Below are 20,938 nucleotides of genomic sequence, written 5' to 3' on the forward strand. Positions count from 1 at the left end.
CTACACAGGGGCCCTCTCGTTCACTTCTTCTACCTGTAACCTTAGGTAAGTCTCTCTCTGGTCTCTGCATGATTGAAGGGGACACAGCACGCTGGTCACTACATTGATAGGTTGGCAATCATGCTGGTCACTACATTGATGGGTTGGTACGCTGGTTACTACATTGTCAATTGATGGGGGGGCATGCTGGTCGCTACATTGATGGGGGGCAATATTGTGCAGCCCTACTCATAGGCATGCGCACGGGGTGTGCCGGGTGTGCCTAGGCACACCCTAATCACCCTCATGCAGTGCTTCCGCCATGGCCGCCGCCTCTCTGTCTGCTGCTCTCTGCCCCTGGCTGCTCAGCTCCCGAACCCAATCCTGTCGGTGCGGAGACTGATAGGGACTGTCTGGGGGAGGACCCTGGCCTGCTGTAAGAGGGGATCTATATAGGGGACCTCACCTCACCCTGGCCTGCTGTAAAGGAGGATCTATGGGGGACCTGCCCTAGCCTGCCCTAAAGGGAGATATATGGGGATCCTGCTCTAAAGGGGATCTATGCAATAGATCCCCTTTAGAGCAGGGTCCCCATAGATCCCCTTTAGAGCAGAGCCCTGTGATCAGTGTGTGGCCTTAAAAGAATGTTTACTTTGATAATTGTTTATTTAATTAAAAATGTTTTAATACCGCTTAGGATGTTTGTTTACATTTAGTTATAAAAGTGTGTGTATATGTATGTGTGTGTGTGTGTATATGTATATATATATATATATATATATATATATATATATATATATATACACGCATGTATATTGACCCCCCAAAATAATACCTTGCCACCCCTTTGCCACCCCTGTTTTAAAAGTCTAGCTCCGCCACTGGGCATTGGGCAGCTGTAATAACTTACTAATTAAAGGGCCAGTAGCTGGAGTGACTAAACATGGAGGAAATCCTCAAACGGTTGGTGTTGTCTAACGCTGTTGTTTTGTTGTATTGTCTTGCGCAAATGCTGCACAATAGCAAGCAAACGTTCATTTGCATTTTTTTGCAATTTTTTTTAATGTCACACGGTATTTGCGCAGTGTTTTTTCCCACCACATTTTTTTAAAATACATTTTAATTAATTAAAAAATAATATAAATACATATATATATAATATATATATATGTATATATATACAGTGCCTTGCGAAAGTATTTGCCCCCCCCCCCCTTGAACTTTTTGACCTTTTGCCACATTTCAGGTTTCAAACATAAAGATATAAAACTGTAATTTTTTGTGAAGAATCACCCACAAGTGGGACACAATAATGAAGTGGAATGAAAATTATTGGATATTTCAAAATTTTTTAACAAATAAAAAAACTGAAAAATTGGGCTCCCTTAAGTTAATACTTTGTAGCGCCACCTTTTGCTGCGATTACAGCTGTAAGTAGCTTGGGGTATGTCTCTATCAGTTTTGCACATCGAGAGACTGAGATTTTTTCCCATTCCTCCTTGCAAAACAGCTCGAGCTCAGTGAGGTTGGATGGAGAGCGTTTGTGAACAGCAGTTTTCAGTTCTTTCTACAGATTCTCGATTGGATTCAGGCCTGGACTTTGACTTGGCCATTCTAACACCTGGATATGTTTATTTGTGAACCATTCCATTGTAGATTTTGCTTTATGTTTTGGATCATTGTCTTGTTGGAAGACGATCTCCGTCCCAGTCTCAGGTCTTTTGCAGACTCCATCAGGTTTTCTTCCAGAATGGTCTTGTATTTGGCTCCATCCATCTTCCCATCAATTTTAACCATCTTCCCTGCTGAAGAAAAGCAGGCCCAAACCATGATGCTGCCACCACCATGTTTGACAGTGGAGATGGTGTGTTCAGGGTGATGAGCTGTGTTGCTTTTATGCCAAACATAACGTTTTGCATTGTTGCCAAAAAGTTCGATTTTGGTTTCATCTGACCAGAGCACCTTCTTCCACATGTTTGGTGTGTCTCCCAGGTGGATTGTGGCAAACTTTAAACAACACTTTTTATGGATATCTTTAAGAAATGGCTTTCTTCTTGCCACTCTTCCATAAAGGCCAGATTTGTGCAGTATACGACTGATTGTTTTCCTATGGACAGAGTCTCCCACCTCAGCTGTAGATCTCTGCAGTTCATCCAGAGTGATCATGGGCCTCTTGGCTGCATCTCTGATCAGTATTCTCCTTGTATGAGCTGAAAGTTTCGAGGGACGGCCAGGTCTTCGTAGATTTGCAGTGGTCTGATACTCCTTCCATTTCAATATTATCGCTTGCACAGTGCTCCTTGGGATGTTTAAAGCTTGGGAAATCTGTTTGTATCCAAATCCGGCTTTAAACTTCTCCACAGCAGTATCTGGGACCTGCCTGGTGCGTTCCTTGTTCTTCATGATGCTCTCTGCGCTTTAAACGGACTTCTGAGACTATCACAGTGCAGGTGCATTTATACAGCGACTTGATTACACACAGGTGGATTATATTTATCATCATTAGTCATTTAGGTCAACATTGGATCATTCAGAGATCCTCACTGAACTTCTGGAGAGAGTTTGCTGCACTGAAAGTAAAGGGGCTGAATAATTTTGAACGCCCAATTTTTCAGTTTTTTATTTGTTAACAAAGTTTGAAATATCCAATAATTTTCGTTCAACTTCATGATTGTGTCCCACTTGTTGTTGATTCTTCACAAAAAATCACAGTTTTATATCTTTATGTTTGAAGCCTGAAATGTGGCAAAAGGTCAAAGTTAAAGGGGGCCGAATACTTTCGCAAGGCACTGTGTATGTATATATATATATATATATATATATATATATATATACACAGTATATATATATATATATATCCTTTTTTTGTAGAAAGTGAAAGATGGTGTTACACCTGGTAAATAGATGCCTAACATGTCACGCTTTTCTCATTCTCATGGAATAGCGACAAGTTACGCCATTTAAAATTCTCCATAGGCAATGTTTTAAACGCCTTTACAAGTTACCTATTTTGAGTTACAGAGGAGGTCCATCACTAGTATTATTGCTCTTACTCTAACATTTGCGGCTATACCTCACATGTGTGGTGTGAATACCGTTAACATATGCATTTCTTTAATTTATTATTTACTTTTTATTTTTTTTACTGTCCCTTTATATTTTTTTATCACTTTTATTCATATTACAAGGAATGTTAACAGCCATTATAATATAAATATGGAGAGAACAGGGGTCAACAAGACCCCAAATCTCTTCTCTACCTTTAAAAGCAAAAAAATGAAAAAAATTTTTGATCTTTTGCTAAAAAAAAAAAAAAAAAATGTTTTACTTCCAGCTTGGACTGGAAATGACGTCATGACATTGCTCCGGTCCTCCAAGGCCATAAAGGCAATCAAGTATCTATTGCCTATAGGAGCAGCTGGCCGCACCAGTGGATCATTTCTCATCAAACCAGCAGAAACGGTAAGCCGGAGAAACACCTGCGAGCAGCGGAAAGGTGGGGACGTTCTTTCTCACCGCTTCTGAAAGCAATCAAGCAGCTCATGAGTCGCTCGGAATTCTTTCAAGAGAAATCCAGTCAGGGGGTTATAAAAGACACTTTATCACGTGGCCAGTTTGTGAAAAAAATAAGTGTAAATTTAAAACTTATAAAAAATATTTTGGTCATATGATATATATATAGGTAGATAGGTAGATAGATAGACAGACAGACATACAGATAGATAGATAAACTGGATTATACGACACTAATGTTTTGTGTTATTTAAAGGGACAGATCTTATTTCTTTGTTTTGCTTTTGAATTGCACATATACTATTCACACATTATTGTCTTATGTCATTTAAAGGGATAGTAACTATTCACTTGATATATTTATGCTTTTTTACATAATTTTTGTTAATTTTATGTATTGTTGTGTTTGAACGCAGCACTGTTTTTATTATTTTACTGGGAAGATTTGGTTTATCTGCCTTTCAGTGCTAGCTGCTGTTTACTTTGCTTTTTCCGGTAAGCGCTGATATTTTTCATCTGTAAAAATCACCTGATCATAAATGACCCCAAAGGGTGACTGTTATCTGATTCTATGGTTTAGAGATGCAGCATGACCCTGTTGATATGCACATTTTGTTGTGCTTGAAGTGTTACTAAACCCAGATTCACTATATCTGGTCTCCCAGAGTAAACAGAACATGGAAATGCAATAGTTTTAGAAAATATAAACTGGTAAATAATTGTTCTTATCAGCAGTATATAGCAATCTTGTGACTTATATCACTGTCTGCTTAAAGCTTGTAGGAGGAGTTTTCATTCTCCCCTGATCCTCTGTCTGGACAGTGCTGATTGGCCCTGTGCTGATCCCATGCACTCTCCCAAGAGAAAGAAAAAAAAACTCTCTAGCCATACACATCAAACTGAGCATGTGCAGCCTGACTGCTAATGCTCTGGTCTGTCAGGAAATGGTCTGAAGTCAGTAGAAGAAGAGGAGGATCAGAGAAGACAGGATCAAACAGCCTTTTTACTCAATGCAGAAGATTAACCCCTTAGGTTCCACAATGAGAATAACAAGCATGCTTTACTGCATATACACACTGATTTTACTGTTGTGGGTTTAGTAACACTTGGAATTGGTTGGGGGATAAAGTGCCAGGTCTGCTATTCATATCGTTCATGAACAATGTATTCTCATTGGGCTCATTTCCATAATAAGAAATAGTTATTGATGAATGTAACCTGATGCAAAAATGGTAATAAAAGAGTTTTATATGGGTTGTTTTTATCTATGGAATTATTTGACAGATGTGAGCTGACCAAAATAGACTCCACTGTGCCAAGTTCATCTTCTAGTGCCTTAATTTTTTGCAACATTTACACATGTATCCATGGTTGTTATTAAAAACCTATAATGTAAATTTGCAAAAAATAAAAAATGTTAAACCTTTAAAACTTTAAAGAGGAACTGAACACTTTGAGCTCTGGAGGAGGTACCCAAAACAAGGCAGATAGATGGCAAAGGACTAGTCACGAGTATTGTCTATGGCATCTCTACACCTGAGCATTCCCCATTACTGAGTTATCACACCTTATTCTGCACTGTGCTTTATGGTGGAGGTGACCATTTTGGTAGAGGCAGGTTTTTGTTTTTGCTAGAAAACTACTTTGAACCCCCAAACATTATATATATATTTTTAGCAGAGACCCTAGAGAAAAAAATGGAGATTATTGCAATATTTTTTATCACACCGTATTTGCGCAGCGGTCTTCCAAACGCAAATTTTTGGGAAAAAAAATCACTTTTTTAATTAAAAAATAAGAAACCAGTAGAGTTAGCCCAATTTTTTTCCATAATGTGAAAGATAATGTTACGCCGAGTAAATAGATACCCAACATCTCATGCTTTGCGCATGCTCACGGAATGGCGCAAACTTTGGTATTTAAAAATCCACATAGGCGACATTTTAAAAATTTCTACAGGTTGCCATCTTAGAGTTACAGAGGAGGTCTAGGGCTCAAATTATTGCTCCCGCTCTAACGTTCGCGGCGATACCTTACATTTGTGGTTTGAACATCATTTACATATGTGGGCGGGGTTTCCGTATGTGCTCACTTCGGCGCGCGAGCTAACGGGGACAGGGCGCTTTAATTTCTTTTTTTTTTTTTTACTATTTATTTTATTAATTATTTTTTATTTTTACACCGTTAAAAAAAAAAATGGATCATTTTTATTTCTATTACAAGGAATGTAAACATTCCTTGCAATAGAAATAGGCACAACAGGACCTCTTTTTTGTGAGATCTGGGGTCAAAAAGTCCTCAGATCTCACAAGTACACTAAAAAATGAAGAAAAAAAAAAAGGGACCTTTAAACCGGTTGCTAGGCAACGACATTTGCCGTCGCTCCGGTCCTCCAAGACCATAGAGTCGAGTGAGGGCAAGCTTGCCCTCACTCGACATCCTGTCTGTGAGGATCTGGGACCGGATCGTTTTCCCCGCTGCCGGCGGGTCCGGTAAGCGGGGAAAAGGACCGGGACGCGGCGGGAGGGGGGGCACCCCTTCCGCCATCCCAGAAGGGTGATCCCGCGGCAAATCCGCCGCTGGGACCACCCTTATCGGAAAGCCAACCGCCCACTGTTTAAAAAAATACCGGGGTTATGCAGCTATCTGCTGCCATAACACCGGTATTTAGGTTTAAACTTAGGACGTAAATATACAATGGGCGGTTGGTAAGTGGTTTTAAAGGAGTACCCACTGAACTCTAAATTTAGTTTGACTTGTATAAAAGTAGGTTTAATCATTGCCTTACATCTTTTAAGACTCAATTTACAGGATCTCCCCTCCAGAGTGCCCAACTCAGCCTAAACTTCACTGTTACAAAGCCACAGAAGGTCATCTCACCACTCCTGTTGCAATATCATATAAATGACTAACTGGACAATCAAGACAGAAGAGAAGCATTCCAATGCGATAACCATAGCAGGAGGGTGGAGCTGGAAACTCGGGTGTAAGAATCCCGTAAGTGGTTTAACCTGTGATCATAAACTCATATCTAATTAAATAAATAAATCTAGGTAATGTAAATATCTACAATGTTAAATGCCTTGTTTTATAATATCACATCTGACAGAAATATCACATTTTATAGGAAATCAAAATATAAATCAGAAACTGACGTTCAACACCCAAGATGATATGATAAAAAAAAAAACCAAACCCATGTACGTTTAAAACATAAGGAAAATATTTACAGTGATACCCTGATGTTTATTCATATATTATAATCTTATAAAATACCTTGGACAGCAGAGATACTGACATATTGCTAATCCAATATATAAATCCATTATACACAACATACTGTAGTCATGCAAACGATGGGACAAACACTCAGAGACATAAAGAATGATTTCTGCCTTTGATTACTATGCTTTAGTTTATATAACATAGGCAGATCATGGAATGTCATACAGTGAACAGAGGCTCTCCGGAATTTCAGTCCAAATTTGGTAGACATCAGCGGGAGGTCAGGATGCAAGATTCCTAGATGTGGATGTAATTTTGTACAAATGTTCTATACTTCCACTTTAAATTTTCATCCAGATCATTGATATTATATATTGACATATCTGTTTAAGATATTCTATAACCAAAGGCCACAACTGGTCCCAAATGGTTGATGATGCTGATACAACTGTTGACCGTGATATCTCCTACAGAAGTTCTTCAAGTAGTTGGTGGATTGTGTATGTCCCCAAGGGCCAGTGGTGAAGGTCCAGGCCAATCCATTCTTTGAGATCTGTTTTCTTCTGCCTCTGGGTCACGACAGGTACACTCATCTTCCTCACATTCTGCCCCAAAAGGAACCACCTGGCCCTGCAAAATGGGTATAGATTTGTTTGTCATTACCTGATAATCTGTCTGTGCATTATATATACAGGCAAACAATAAGTATAAATGTAATTCTTCAGTAACTAAATTACGAGTGATAGGACTCAAAATAGCTAACATTCCCCGATTCACTTAATACTCGATTCCATGTCTATTAGGACTTTATAGGCAAGTGAATATTCAAAAGTATATTATAAAACATGTTTTTATTCTAACATCATAAAAACATAACTCATAAAACCACATTGCAGCAGACATATTATACATTACAAATTTCATTCCTTGCACGGCTTACAAAATACGCATACCCTCCCATACAGGATCACACATAAAATTTGTTGTAGAGCTATGAGAGAACAACCTGTGCTCAGAAAACCCAACTAAACTGGAATAACACTAAAGCAAAATAAAACAAAAAAAAAATAAAAACAAATAAAACCAAAAACCCCTTCATCAGCTTCATCCACACCAGTATCCCCTTTTGATACTATGGACAGAAATGAGGTAGAGGCACTCCTATGTTTAGTGAAAAAAAGGTGCAATAAAGTTTCAAGTGCAATACGTAGTGCAAAATCCCTCTTTAAAAAGTGCAATAGTCTGCTGCTAATATTTGGTGTAAAAAAATGATGATATGGGCGATCCCTTTAAGGCTGCGCAAGACTCATCTGAGAAAATGGGTACCTGGACATGATGGTGATTGGCTAGCTCCATGCTGTTCATGTTTAAATCACCTTATGTATACACCACCAGTGCTTGTGATAATGGACAATAACTTGTGTTCTCTTGCTTGACCCTGATAAAAGAGTAGGTATAGTGTGTGGTAAGTGTAACCTCTTGTTATTATTGGGGTTGTTCATTTAGAAGTTGTACTGACCGTTTAGTACACACTATACTTACCCTTTTATTGGAGCACAGGATAATATTCCTTCAATAATATACACTGTATTTTGGTATTGCAGACTGGTCTAGATAATTCATATCTATCCCAGTATTCGGTTTTATGCCTGGCTGACAGTGTTCATGTTAACATCAAGTTTCAATTTAGTTTTAGTCATAGTTCTTTGACTAAAATGCCATTTTAGTTTTAGTCGTATTTTAGTCATCTTAATTGTTTTAATTTTAGTCATATTTTAGTTGACAAAAATCTCCAGTACATTTTAGTCAACTAAAATCTAAAGAGTTTAGTTAAATTCTAATGCATTATTTAAGCATTTCTCTTGAATTGCCAAACTCATTATATACTGCTGGAGTAATAATCTAATAACATGTTATTATTTATGGTATTAGGGTTTGAACATGCATTTTAGACACAGATTTAGTCTTTGTAATATTCTGTATAACGTCTTTATAAATAAAACCGATTTAAAAAAAAATATATATATATATATTGCTTTTTGACAAACAGAATTTCAACTTTATTTTCTATATATATATATATATATATATATATTTTTTTTTTTAAAAATGTAAATTTTGGCTGTAATGTCATTACTAATAGTACTTAAATATAATACCAACATTAAATATTAAAAAAAAAAAATTAGAAAAGACTTTTCCCTATTTTTTTTTCTTTCAGCAGCTTAGTAGATTCCTCAAATTTTGATTTAGTTTTAGTCATAATCTTTTGACTAAAATACCATTTTAGATTTAATTGTATTTTAGTTTTTTTGACTAAAACATCAGTTTAGTATTTTGAATTGTTTTAGTTTTAAAAAGGTCTAAAAAAGACCCTGTTTGAAATGTGCCGAACCTGTTCCAATATTTGGGATCTGTTACAATGATTATCTTATGTATGATCCCCACAGGTTAGTATGGGTATTTTGTAAGTTGTACAAGGAATTCAATTTGCATGATGTAATAATATTTTAGTCGCAATGTGGTTTCATGAGATGTTATGTTTTTATGATGTAAGAATAAAAACACATGCTTGATGATATACTTTAGAATATTCACTTTCCTATAAAGTCCCAATGGACATGCAATGCAGTATTTAATGAATACAATTTTCTAATATACACATTTACAGCAGACAGAGGTAGTTATTGTTGGCAAAGTTGTTTTTTTTTTGTTAGTGAAGCCAGCAATTTGAGTGTCAAATCCCCATTTGCTGTGGGGTTTTATAGTTGTCACTGTGGGAGGAATAGAAGGAAAATCTTTAAATAGGGGCACCTGTTCCAGTGACCACTCTCTAGAAGTGATTTCCTCTCACTCTCTCTGTGACTCCGGGACAGAAAAAATAAACTGTGGATTTAGCCATACCCCACTCTATCCAAAACTGAAAAGAAACATTTTGCTTTTTTGTATAAAGCTTAACTGAATTAAAGGGTATTTTTATTTGCTTGAAATCTAACTGTAATTGATGGAGTAAAGTCATCCCCACCCTACACTGCAAGAATAAAGTGTCAGTTTGTTCACTAGGTTGTTTTTCCTCCTGGGTCAGCAGACTTCGAAAATATTGATGTTGACCTATGTAACTTTTTCAGGCTGATTATCTTACTATGTCAAGACAGCAAGTGTAATTTCTTATATTGCTGATAGAGAGAGAAAAAAAAAAAAAGATGTTCATTTTTCATCAGTTAAACGGCAATTTGAAAGTGTGCAGTTGTGTTCATGCACAGAGAGCTCATTGTTTGAAAAGATATGTCTGGCTAGTTGAATTGTTTCCTTACCTTGTGTGAGGACAGGGTAGAGGCACAGCAGTCTCCTCCGTCATACTGACAATACGCGCGGTTATTAATTGTGTCACACCAGCCATCTGCTTGAAAGGGCTACACAGGAACACAGAGTTAGTCAACACAATACATAGAGGAAATCAATAGAACGTACATAACCTTTGCAGCTTTGACTCTGAGGGTATAGAGAGAACAATATTTTTTTTCTGGCTTGCAGAAAATTGCCGAGATGAAATGCTTTGTCTGTTAGATACATTTCCAATGTGTAGGTGGATAAATGTGAAACACTTTTAGCAGACTAAGAACTGTTGCATCCGCTGTGTCGCTTTCCATCAAAAGAATGGAATAGAATACAGCCTACATTTCATGGCAGACAATAGAAAGAACCAAAGTACATGGTAAAACTTAGGAGCTAATGGCATGATTGTGAATACAAGTTAAATCAACTTATTCCTGAGAACCAAAGATGGGTAATATCTTGATTCCTGGGTCCCTCAGGTTTCTTTCCTTTTATTTCCTCTCCCATCCTACTTTCCATCCTCTCATTTTCTGGCTGTCCATAATTGCCTTTTCCATAGTTTTTCCATCCTAGCATTACCCTTTCTGCCTAACCTTTCCATTGCCATCTCATTTTGACCCTATCATTACCTTTCTTACCTTAAACAGTATAATTAAACTGTGTTTCATACTGTATATCCCAGTCACCGGACCATAGAGTGATCTAGGAAAAGAGTGGGTTAGAGCAGTGACTCACTAAGCTTTTTGTAGGAATGTTGTCAGTGGTGACGGCGGGATACTTTTAGACTAATTAAGGATCTGTAGGGTTGTGTTCTAGATTGTCAAGGAGTTTAAATGGTCTCACCCATCCGATGGCTCATAGGTGAGTGGCGCTAATCACCCCACGATAGTTTTGATCACTACATGGTCTCTTATAAATTTTGGTTGGGCGGATTGCCACTGCGGATGTAAGAACGGGTATTGTCTGCACATTTAGAGTTACATCTATGTCATGGGATCCCGATGAAGCTTTGGCAAAATGCATTGCTCCATGACATCCAATTAAGATCATTTAACCTGCATTTTTGGCAATTATGTTATAATTTTACATCTGCAAGTTATTATATATGACATGTTTCATGTTTTGATGGGAAGTTGTTAGTTATGTACTTCTATCCTTTTTAAAGTTCTTTCCTATATTTGCAATAAATCCGATTATTTGAGTATAGCTCTTGAGGATTATGGTTTGCTTCATTAGGCACTGATTTAATCCCCTCTTTTCTTAGATCTCTCTATGGTCCCTTTACTTGGATATGTAGCACTACTCCCATGGGAGCTGCTGAGTGTGGGTTCCCCTGGGTTACCATTAGCAACAGTAGAACATTTTGGCATGTTTACAAGGACCAGTCCAGTTTCTTTGGTTTTTATGTTTAATTAGGAACTTGGATAGGAGAAGGGTGGGATACTCCAACTGAACTGAACTATGCACAATAGGCAGGGACAATCTGGAAAATGCTGATTAATGCTGGTTAACAGCGTTAAACGCTGTGTTGAGCTAGTCATGGCTAGGTCGCTACTTCACTTTGCCCTTGGCTGTGAAAGAGTCCTTAAAGCTTCCTGAGGTATTCCTTTCCTGAGGCAGCTATCCTGTAAGGTAGACTGTACTGCTGAACAACATCAGGGCAACATCCTTCCTTGTGCCCCCTTTACCCCCTAATCTTATGGGCTTGACAACTTGGCACCCCCTTTTCTGTATCACTCTGGGTTAGCTGGCTCCTTGGTCCCTTTGACCCCTCTGGAGTGGTCCCCTCTCTTAGGCAGACCCCGGGGCAGATCCTTAAGTACTCACAATACTGTTTTTCCAGACAAATTCTGACCAGCAGCTCCACTGGTCAGCACACTGGATCCTCTGCAGCACAGCTCAACCCCTGGTCCTTAGGCCAACTGCCTGGACCACCTTGCTCACTTCAGCAGGAGGAGAGACAACTGTCCAACTCCTCCTGGGACTTTGTTCCTGCCAAAAGACACCCTGTCACATGCCCCCTCAGGATTTATTCCCAATCACAGGATGCATTGCAGCAATGCCCACCCACTGGGACAGTCATAAACCCTGGTGTGAAATTGGCTAGGTTTCCTCCACTCTCCAACAAGGTCCCTCATTGGATACAGTGGGCAGACTCCCCAGACTTAACAGGTCACACCTGGAAGCATGTGACAGGGTAACTAACAGATCAGGCCCTCCTGATAAGCAGACAAGGCCACTCTATGCTTTATCTAGCACCTACCTAGGAGCAGGGCTTTTTTTCAGCGGGAACGCTGGGGAACGCAGTTCCGGCATCTCCAGTACTGAATGTATACAGTGGCAGGGGATAGTGGGCGTGCTGAAGGGTCCAATGAAGCCAGCTGCCGGGTATCTATTCTAACAATAGACCCTCCCCCAGCAAAAAATGACCCACTAGCAATATGAGACACCACCCATCTTATGTTGCTACTGGGTCAATTGTTATTGGGAGGGATCTACTGTTGAGGGAGGGTCTTATATTGCTTGCTGCTGGAGTGTCTATTATTGCTGACTGCTGGGGGATCTATTATTTCTGGCTTCTAGGGGATCTAATGTTGGGGGGATTTATTGTTGAGGGAGGGGTGTATTGTTTATGGGGGGGGTCTTATGTTGCTGGTGGTCAATTGTTGCTGGGAGCAATCTACTGTTGAGGAGAGGTCTATTGTTGCTGGCTGCTGGAGGGTCTATTATTGCTGGCTGCTGGGAGATCTATTGTTGCTGGTGGGGGTCTATTGTTCTTGGGGTTGGTCTGTTGTGAGGCGGTATTTTGTTGCAAGCAGTCTATTGTTTCTGGGGGGGGGGGATCTATTATTGTTGGGGGTGTCTATTATTGCTGGGGGAATCTATTTTTGCTGGGGGGGGGGGGGCTATTGTTGCTGGCTGCATGGGATCCATTTTACTGCCTTTCTTATTATAATTTCCAAATTTCATACAGATTACTTAGCACCAATTAACGATACTTGGTTCTGTTCTAGAAGAGGTGGTACTGGGAGGTGGGTATGAGGTGGAAACAAGGGGCAGTGCTTGGAAGTAGGTAGGGGGCGGAGACAAGGGGTGACTTGGGAGAGGGGAGTTCCTGCACCTATTCTCTAAGTAAAAAAGCCCTGCCTAGGAGTGTGCTACAAATATATGAGAGACCATTCAATTATACTGTGTAAATTAGAAAGGAGCGGTGCCTTATAGGAAAATATATGTGTTAGTTGGTATCAACCCGCATGAAGATACAAATATATAATCTTTGCTGCCTTACCTTTCCTTTTCTACCTTACCATTATCTTTTTTGTCTCACATTTCCTTTCCCATCCCTTTTTCACCATATCGATTTCTTTCTTGGTCCATTAAGCCTTTACCTATCCCCTTCCTACCATATTAATACCTTTACCATCCCATCTTTTCTTTTCCCATCCCTTTGTCTCCCTAATATTAACTTTATATCCCATCTTTTCTATTCTCATCCAGTTTCCACCCTGGTAATACCTTTACCATCCCATATTTTATTTTCCCATCTGTTTTCCATCCTATCATAAGCTTTCTTACCATATTATTTTTCTACCCTCTCGTTTTCTTTCTTGTACATCCTTTCTACCCATTTTTGTTGCCCTATCTTTTACTTCCCCACCTTATACTTTCCCATGCCAAACCAGTTTTCTTCCCTTACAAAAATAAAGTGAAACATTTATTATTAAGAAAACATTCTTTTTGATCTTTTTTTTCAATAAGGAACTTTTAAGTTGTCTGTTATACACAGTAGTGAGCAAAGCCAGCATAGTTACTTACTGATATCACCTAGTATGTGAATAGCTGACAACTTTTAGGCATTACTTTCGAACCTTGGTGGCAGAGGACATTAGGGTCTTCTGTTAAGAAACCTAATTTAAGCTGATCTGCCCTTGGGAGCTCTTTTAGAAATATGAGTGATTGTCAAAACAGAGTACTGTTACTTGAAGCAAGAAGGTTAATTATAGCTTCATGGGCTGGGACAAACTTTTAATACTTTGGATAATGTATACGTTTAGTTAAATGTTTGGTAAATGCAACAAAACAAGTTATTCAATTTAAATAACAACTAGTACCATTTACTTCTGTAATATTACCCATATCAGCCCAAAACATTTTACACTGTACCCTTACATCATATGATGTTACCAGAGACAACAGAACCAATGCCAAGCCTTCCTCCCACTCCTTGTTTGGTAACATTGAGGGGGGCACGTTTCCTTGGTTTCACTTATGAGAACACATTTTCAAAACTCTTTGGAACTTCCTCAAATAAATGTCTCCTAGAATGTGATATGATTTGCATTCAAGCAATAATAGGCAAAAACAGCCAATGCACACAAACACTTCCATTGCTTTGTGTTCAATGAGCAATTAGTTTAAAGACTCAAGATCTTTGATGAAGAAAGTTTGTTAACCTCTAACAAGATCTTGAAAGTGGCTGCAGGTATTCCAATCAATAAAATTATATTAGCAGTGTAGTTTAAAGGCATACAAAGTTTGTTTCATTTTCTCGAGAAAGATTTGTTAACCATGCCCTAAATGTATTAGATATAAGTTGAAAAAGACATCAAAAGCAATCTAGTTCACAGTCATCAATGTGCAGTCAATCTGTCTAACACTGGAGGGAATACAGTATTATCACTTTATTTTCTACAAGTGGGCATTCTGAAAAAGGGCCGATTAACATATTTTCTCTGTGGAATCGACCCTCACAAGTAGTGTTTTACAGCAACTGCCAATTGATAGATAGATTAAATATATTCCTGGCACACCTTGGATCTTAAAAGTAAAGTTAAACATTTTCTTCAACCTTCAAAGAGATCACATTGTAAATTATAATGTTTTGGAAACTCCCAGGACCTCTTCATCAGGCTCACGCAATGAGGCATCCTGCAAAGATCACAGCAGAACTGTGACCTGCAGTGTTAAAGGAGGTGAAAGAGAACAGGACCTACAACATAAACAAGGGGCCTTCAAAGATCTTTTGAACTCTCCAAACCCTTTATTAATGCATCCATTATGAGAACATAATTGAACATAATTGAAGATCATCTTTTAAAATTATTAAAAGGGAACTTCAGTCCTCGTTTTTTCCATCCTGCCCCTCCTTGCCATCTCTGAATGTCTCATGCCTATGCAGATGCATCCAAGGCCTCTGGCAGGTCTTTGGGAACCTATCACATCTGTTTCACACATATGCGCACACACCGCTGGTATCTGAAACCATGAGACCTGTGGCATTGGTGAGCATGTGTGAGAAACCTCTGCGCATGTGCAGATGTGTTGCAGGTCTCTAGCCGGTCACTGTATACTGCCCACTGCTTTCCCCCTGTATACTGCCCCCTGCTCTCCTCCTGTATACTGCTCACTGCTCCCCCGTATACTGCTTGCTCCCCCCCTTATACTGCCTACTGCTCTCCCCCTGTATACTGCTCACTTCCCCCCCCCTTGTATAATGCCCACTGCTCTCTCCCTTTATATTGGTAACTGCTACCCCCGTATACTGATCGCTGCCCCCCCCCTCGGATACTACCAACTGCTATCCCCCTGTATACTGCTAACTGCTCCCCCCCCTATACTGCCCACTGCTCCCCTCCATTATACTGCTCACTGCCTCCCATATACTTCTAACTGCCCCCCCCCACTGTATACTGCCCCTGTATACTGCCCACTCCTCTCCCCCCGTATACTGCTCACCCCCCCTCCCCATATACTTCCCACTGTTCTCCCCCATATACTGCTATGTGCCACCCCCGTATACTGCTCACTGCTCCCCCTCGTATACTGCTCACTGCTCTCCCCCTGTACACTGTATACTGCCCACTGCTCCCCCTGCATACTGCTTGCTCCCCCTGCATATTGCCTACTGCTCTCCCCCTATATACTGCTCACTGTCCCTCCCCACACTGTATACTGCCCACAGCCCCCCCCCCCCATATACTGCTCCCTGCCCCCCCCCCCCACTGTATACTATCCACTGCCCCCTCATATACTGCTCACTGCTCTCCCCCATTTATTGCTCACTGCTCCCCCCTTACTGTATACTGCCCACTGCTCTCCCCATGTATACTACTCACTGCCCCCCTCCATGTATACTGCTAATTGCTCCCCCCTGTACACTGCCCACTGCTCTCCCCCTGTATACTGCTCACTGCTCTCCCTCACTGTATACTGCCCCCCCCATATATTACTCATTGTTCCCCCCAAATGTATACTGCCCACTGCTCCCCCTCCTTATGCTGCTCACTGCCCCCCTCCACTGTATATTGCTCCCCCCACATTTATTACTGCTCACTGCTCCCTCCCATTGTATAAAGCTTCATTGGTGGAGCTTTAGGGGTTGCAATAGTGACCCCACCCATGCTGCAGGGGGCAAGTGTAGCCTCCCTGCCACTAGGAGCAGTGCCAGGGGAGTGCTACAGAGCCTCAAAAAATATTACTAGCACACATTGGCGGAACTACCAGGGTTGCAAAGGTCTCACTTGCGACTGGGCCCCAGCATTCCACCACTGTGGGGGGCCCTGCAGCTGAACATGTAAAGGGGTTCTGCATCAGGACCTAATGAAGGGCCCCACAATGGGAGTAATTTACAAGCCCCTTCCTTGTTTGAATGGACAGTCAGTGATCGGTACCGATCACTGACTTTGTCCCTTCAGAACGGAGTCATAGTAAACTGTGTTTACTATACTTCAGTTTATTAAAAAGAAAGCCTCTATGCAGAGCTATTCCTGTCCATTCATTCTGTGCAGCTGAGACTGCAGAGATGCAGATTGAGGGCTGTGTTCTCAATCTCCTTTCTCTGTCTCAAAGGTGAAAAATCAGAGATCTGCTTGGGCTTCTGATATCTCACCAAAGCCTCCCAACGGGACTCCTAAAAGTAAATTGTAAAAAAAAAAACGAATGATGCCAGTGGCAGGACTACCAAGGTTGCAAAGGTCACACTCAAAACTGGGCCCTGGCATTCACCCTCTGGGCTCCAAGGGAAGGTTCCTCGGGCTCAGGGCTGCTCAGTCTAAAATGCCTGGGCCTATTTTTTGTCCCAGTCCGGGCCTTTAATAAACTATTTAAAACAAGTAAATATAATATACTTCCCTATCTATTTACTATTTAGCATAAGGATTTAAAATAGTCAATATTGATTGAGAAAGTGAAGTTCCAGTTTTAATCTCCTGAGCAAGTGGCAATATATGGCTACAAAACATGTCAAGTAACTCCCTTCACTGCTTACATTGAAGATCTCTGGATTTTTTTGTAGCTGAAAGCCTATGATATGTTATAAATTCCAGGGGCCAGAATTATAATTGTCAAGGGGCATGAATGTATGTGCCAGTCCCTATAAATTCTAAAGTAAGCATTTTTATGGCTATACAATAAATATTAATAATACCCTTTTGTGCTATGATAAACCACCCCAAATCAACATTGTGCTGTATAAAGTCTATCTGTAAACAGTGAAAGACCAGCTGCTGTACTAAACCCATCCCCAACAATCACTAAACATATAAAAAATCATTTGAATATAGGTTCTTCAAAATTTTGAATGGTATTTTTTTCATTGAATGCTAGCACTGTATAAAATTGAGAACCTGTATACATACGATTTTCATGTTAGTGTATACAATAAATATACCGTATGATTTATATAGAGTATTTGTATTGGTACTTTTTTCCTAATCGATATACAGATGTCACATGGTTCAGCTTTTTCCCAGCCTGTCTGAGGGACACATAAGCAGGAGGAGCTTCTAGTCCTCTGCTGCTGGCCATATGTTCAAAAAATAAAATAAAAATAACAGTCTTTAAAATAAAGAGTAATAATAAATAAATAAATATCAATAAACTGTTTTAAATTGCATAAAAATATATATTTGGAATCAAATCTTTATTATTTTGTGGAAATAACATGATGTGGACAGATTTCTGCCAGTCACGGGCTGTGTCATGCCCCTACAGTCTGTGTCTAATAATAAGAGGGAGGTAAAGCCTCCATTAATTCACATATTATATCCCATCCCTATAGTGTTTAGTTAGTGGGCATGGAGGAGGAGGGAGGAAGTGGGCTGTCCTTTACCACTGTGTTTACGCCCCCATGTGTGACTCTATGGTCACATGGGCTGCTCAGATGTGATAGAAAGGAAACGCTCAGCATAGAAACTCACTGAAAACTGAGCATGTGCTCAGGGAAGTCACGTGATGTGACGTAACGCATAGGAGGAGCTGCCAGAATAACTGGAAGTGACGTTACGGACCGGAGCCAAGTACTCCCAACGTTACTTGGACTTGTATTACGCCCATAACAAGCTGGAAAATTGTAAGTGTAATGATTTTATCTATGAATAAAGTGGTTTTAAATACTACACCATGATGGCCCTCTATGTTTAATGAGCCCTGAGGTCGCGCTAGGAGATTAGGATACCTGAGGACCAAAGCACCCTGATACGAATCCTGAGAAGGACCCCGGGACCACGAGTAGGACTCTGCAGACAGTAAACCCAGGCCAACAACCACCCAATCGGGGGATAAATATACACATTCAGGCGATTTATATACTCCATGAAGGTGAGAGTTTAGAACACCTAGAGGTGACACCTGGTGGAGGAACAAGTCACTGCACTTTATTTTGCACAGAAGCACTTTGTGATATAAGTTGTAGATACACAGTTGGATTTATCATATTAATTGTTTGTGGTGGAAAGAAAAAAACGGACATTCACTGGAATTTGCACTTTATTAATTTAATGAGTTTTATAGACATTTATTGATATATTTTTTTGAAGATTGTAAGCACTCAGCACTTTATAGTTTGAAATACCTGGATTAACACCTTACAGATTTTATTGAATTATTTAAATGTCGGTTTGATTGAAGTTTTATTTTTATTTACAAATCACGAGGATAAGGAATTGGAAAATAATAGCACATTTTACCACCCATATATTTTAATAAATATAAAAACTTTATTTAAATTTTCTCCACTTCTGAAGCGCGCCACACACCCTCATATTTAAATTTCTACTAACTGGTTTCTGGTACCAGTCTAGTGGTGCAGCAGTAGGAAGGGACCTAAATTACCTCTGATAGCGCAGGGACCACCTACACACATACAATTATGAATAGAATGTAATACAGCATTTATTGATAGTTTTTATGATGTTAATAAAACTTTTATAGTATGTGCTCCTCCCCTCCTCCTTTTCTTCTTCCCTGTCCTTCTACTACAGCCTCCCCCGCCTGCTAGTGCAGAGTGAAAAATCCCTCTGTAAGCTCCAAATTGGCCTGGAAGACTAAGGGTCTTTTCAGACGGTCTGCCTCCGTTGGCGGACTCCGTGCTGTTCAGCAGGGGGTCGATCCGCTGATCCCCGCTGAGCAGAGAGGTGACACCTCCCGCTCTGTGTGCGGAGAGGGAGGTGTCAGAGCCCCTCTGCTCTCTATGGGGGAATTGGATGAGAACGGACCGCCTGTCCACTGTCATCCGATCCCATCCGATCCCCTGAACGGATGGAAAATAGGGTTTCCATCCGTCTGGATTTCAGGGACAGGATCGGAATCGGATAGCAGCGGGTGTCAGTGGACATGTCTCCACTGACATCCGCTGCCCCATAGGGATGCATGGAGGATCCAATCAGATCTGCCTAAAAAACTGAAAGGCGGATCTGATCGGATCGTTCGTGTGAAAAGGGCCTAAGGACTTTAACCTTGAATCACAATATTTGGGTCTGGTAGACAGAAGATATACTTTTATGTGAACCTGTGAGCTTACATTGAATGGGAAAATACAGGTTCACTTTAGAAGGATCATGGTTCCAGGTTCCGACCTTGAAAAATGATAGATCATTGGGTAAATGATACAAGTAAGTGTTCCTGGTTTTGCACACAGCCAAATGGTCACATAATTTATTTATTGAACAGCTCGAATATATCAACCATAGTACTGTGAATTTGCAGTACTGCAAAACATTTCAATGCACAGAAATTGTTCAGAAATCAAAGATTGTAAACAAGCAAATGATGTCTGAACAGAAAATGTATTAGCTGAAGTTATTATGACACATTTGTATGCAGCTCACAGGAGATCTTCTGCATCAGAACAAGACGATTCTGCTTCAGGCTACAGATGCAAAAAATATGGTACCAGCAAGAGCAACAGCGGTTTCCACAAAAAAAAAAAAAATATATTATAACCAGCTTTACAAATAATGTGGAATTACAACCCATACTTCCACTGCTGATGTTAAAGTGCAACTTCCACCAAACAAGTACCTACACAGGAACGTGGCAGCATTTTATTATCAAATAGTGCATTCTATAGTAGATAGTAGATGCAGGTAAGTTCCGGCATTTAACTGCCATATTAATTAAAGCTTTAGATATACAGCAGTGGCAGTATGATCCCTTTGGCCCATTTTGACACAAACATACATAGAGAGATAACTTATCACAACTCTGAGGAATTGGAGACAGAATTTTAAAGTGTTACTAAACCCTGCATTTACCACATCTGGTCTCCACCAGAGCACGGAATTGCAATTATTTTAGTAAACATGAACTGCTAAAAATATTTTCTCATCAGCGGTGTATATATAGCATCTTGTGACTTCTATTATTGTCTGGTAAAGCTTGTAGGAGGAGTTTTCATTCTCCTCTGACTGTCCTGTGAGGCTGCATGGCCCCTGACCCTCTGTCTGGACAGAGGTGACTGGCCTTGTGCTGATCACATGCACCCTACTAAGAAAAAAAGGATTTCGATCAATACACACCAAACCGAGCATGTGCAGAGTGACTCCAAAGGCTCTGTCTTATGGATTGGGGACTGTGGAAGAAGGGGAGGATTAGAGAGGGTTGGATT

The 20,938-nt window shown here is 40.1% G+C and overlaps 1 protein-coding gene across 1 annotated transcript in view; it reads right to left on the reverse strand.

The window, feature by feature from the left end:
- Window positions 1-6,712: 6,712 nt before the first annotated feature.
- Window positions 6,713-20,938, reverse strand: part of PAPPA2 (pappalysin 2) — a 293,674-nt gene continuing 279,448 nt past the window's right edge. Inside the window, exons 21-22 of the mRNA XM_082266022.1 lie at window positions 10,032-10,130; window positions 6,713-7,347 (exon numbers count right to left, since the gene is read on the reverse strand). Coding sequence (XP_082122148.1) covers window positions 7,198-7,347; window positions 10,032-10,130 — 249 coding nt within the window. The 3' untranslated portion in view covers window positions 6,713-7,197. The remainder of the gene's footprint in view (window positions 7,348-10,031; window positions 10,131-20,938) is intronic.

The sequence above is a fragment of the Pelophylax lessonae genome, assembly GCF_965119305.1.
Source record: "Pelophylax lessonae genome assembly, chromosome: 8".
NCBI classification, from domain to species: domain Eukaryota; kingdom Metazoa; phylum Chordata; class Amphibia; order Anura; family Ranidae; genus Pelophylax; species Pelophylax lessonae.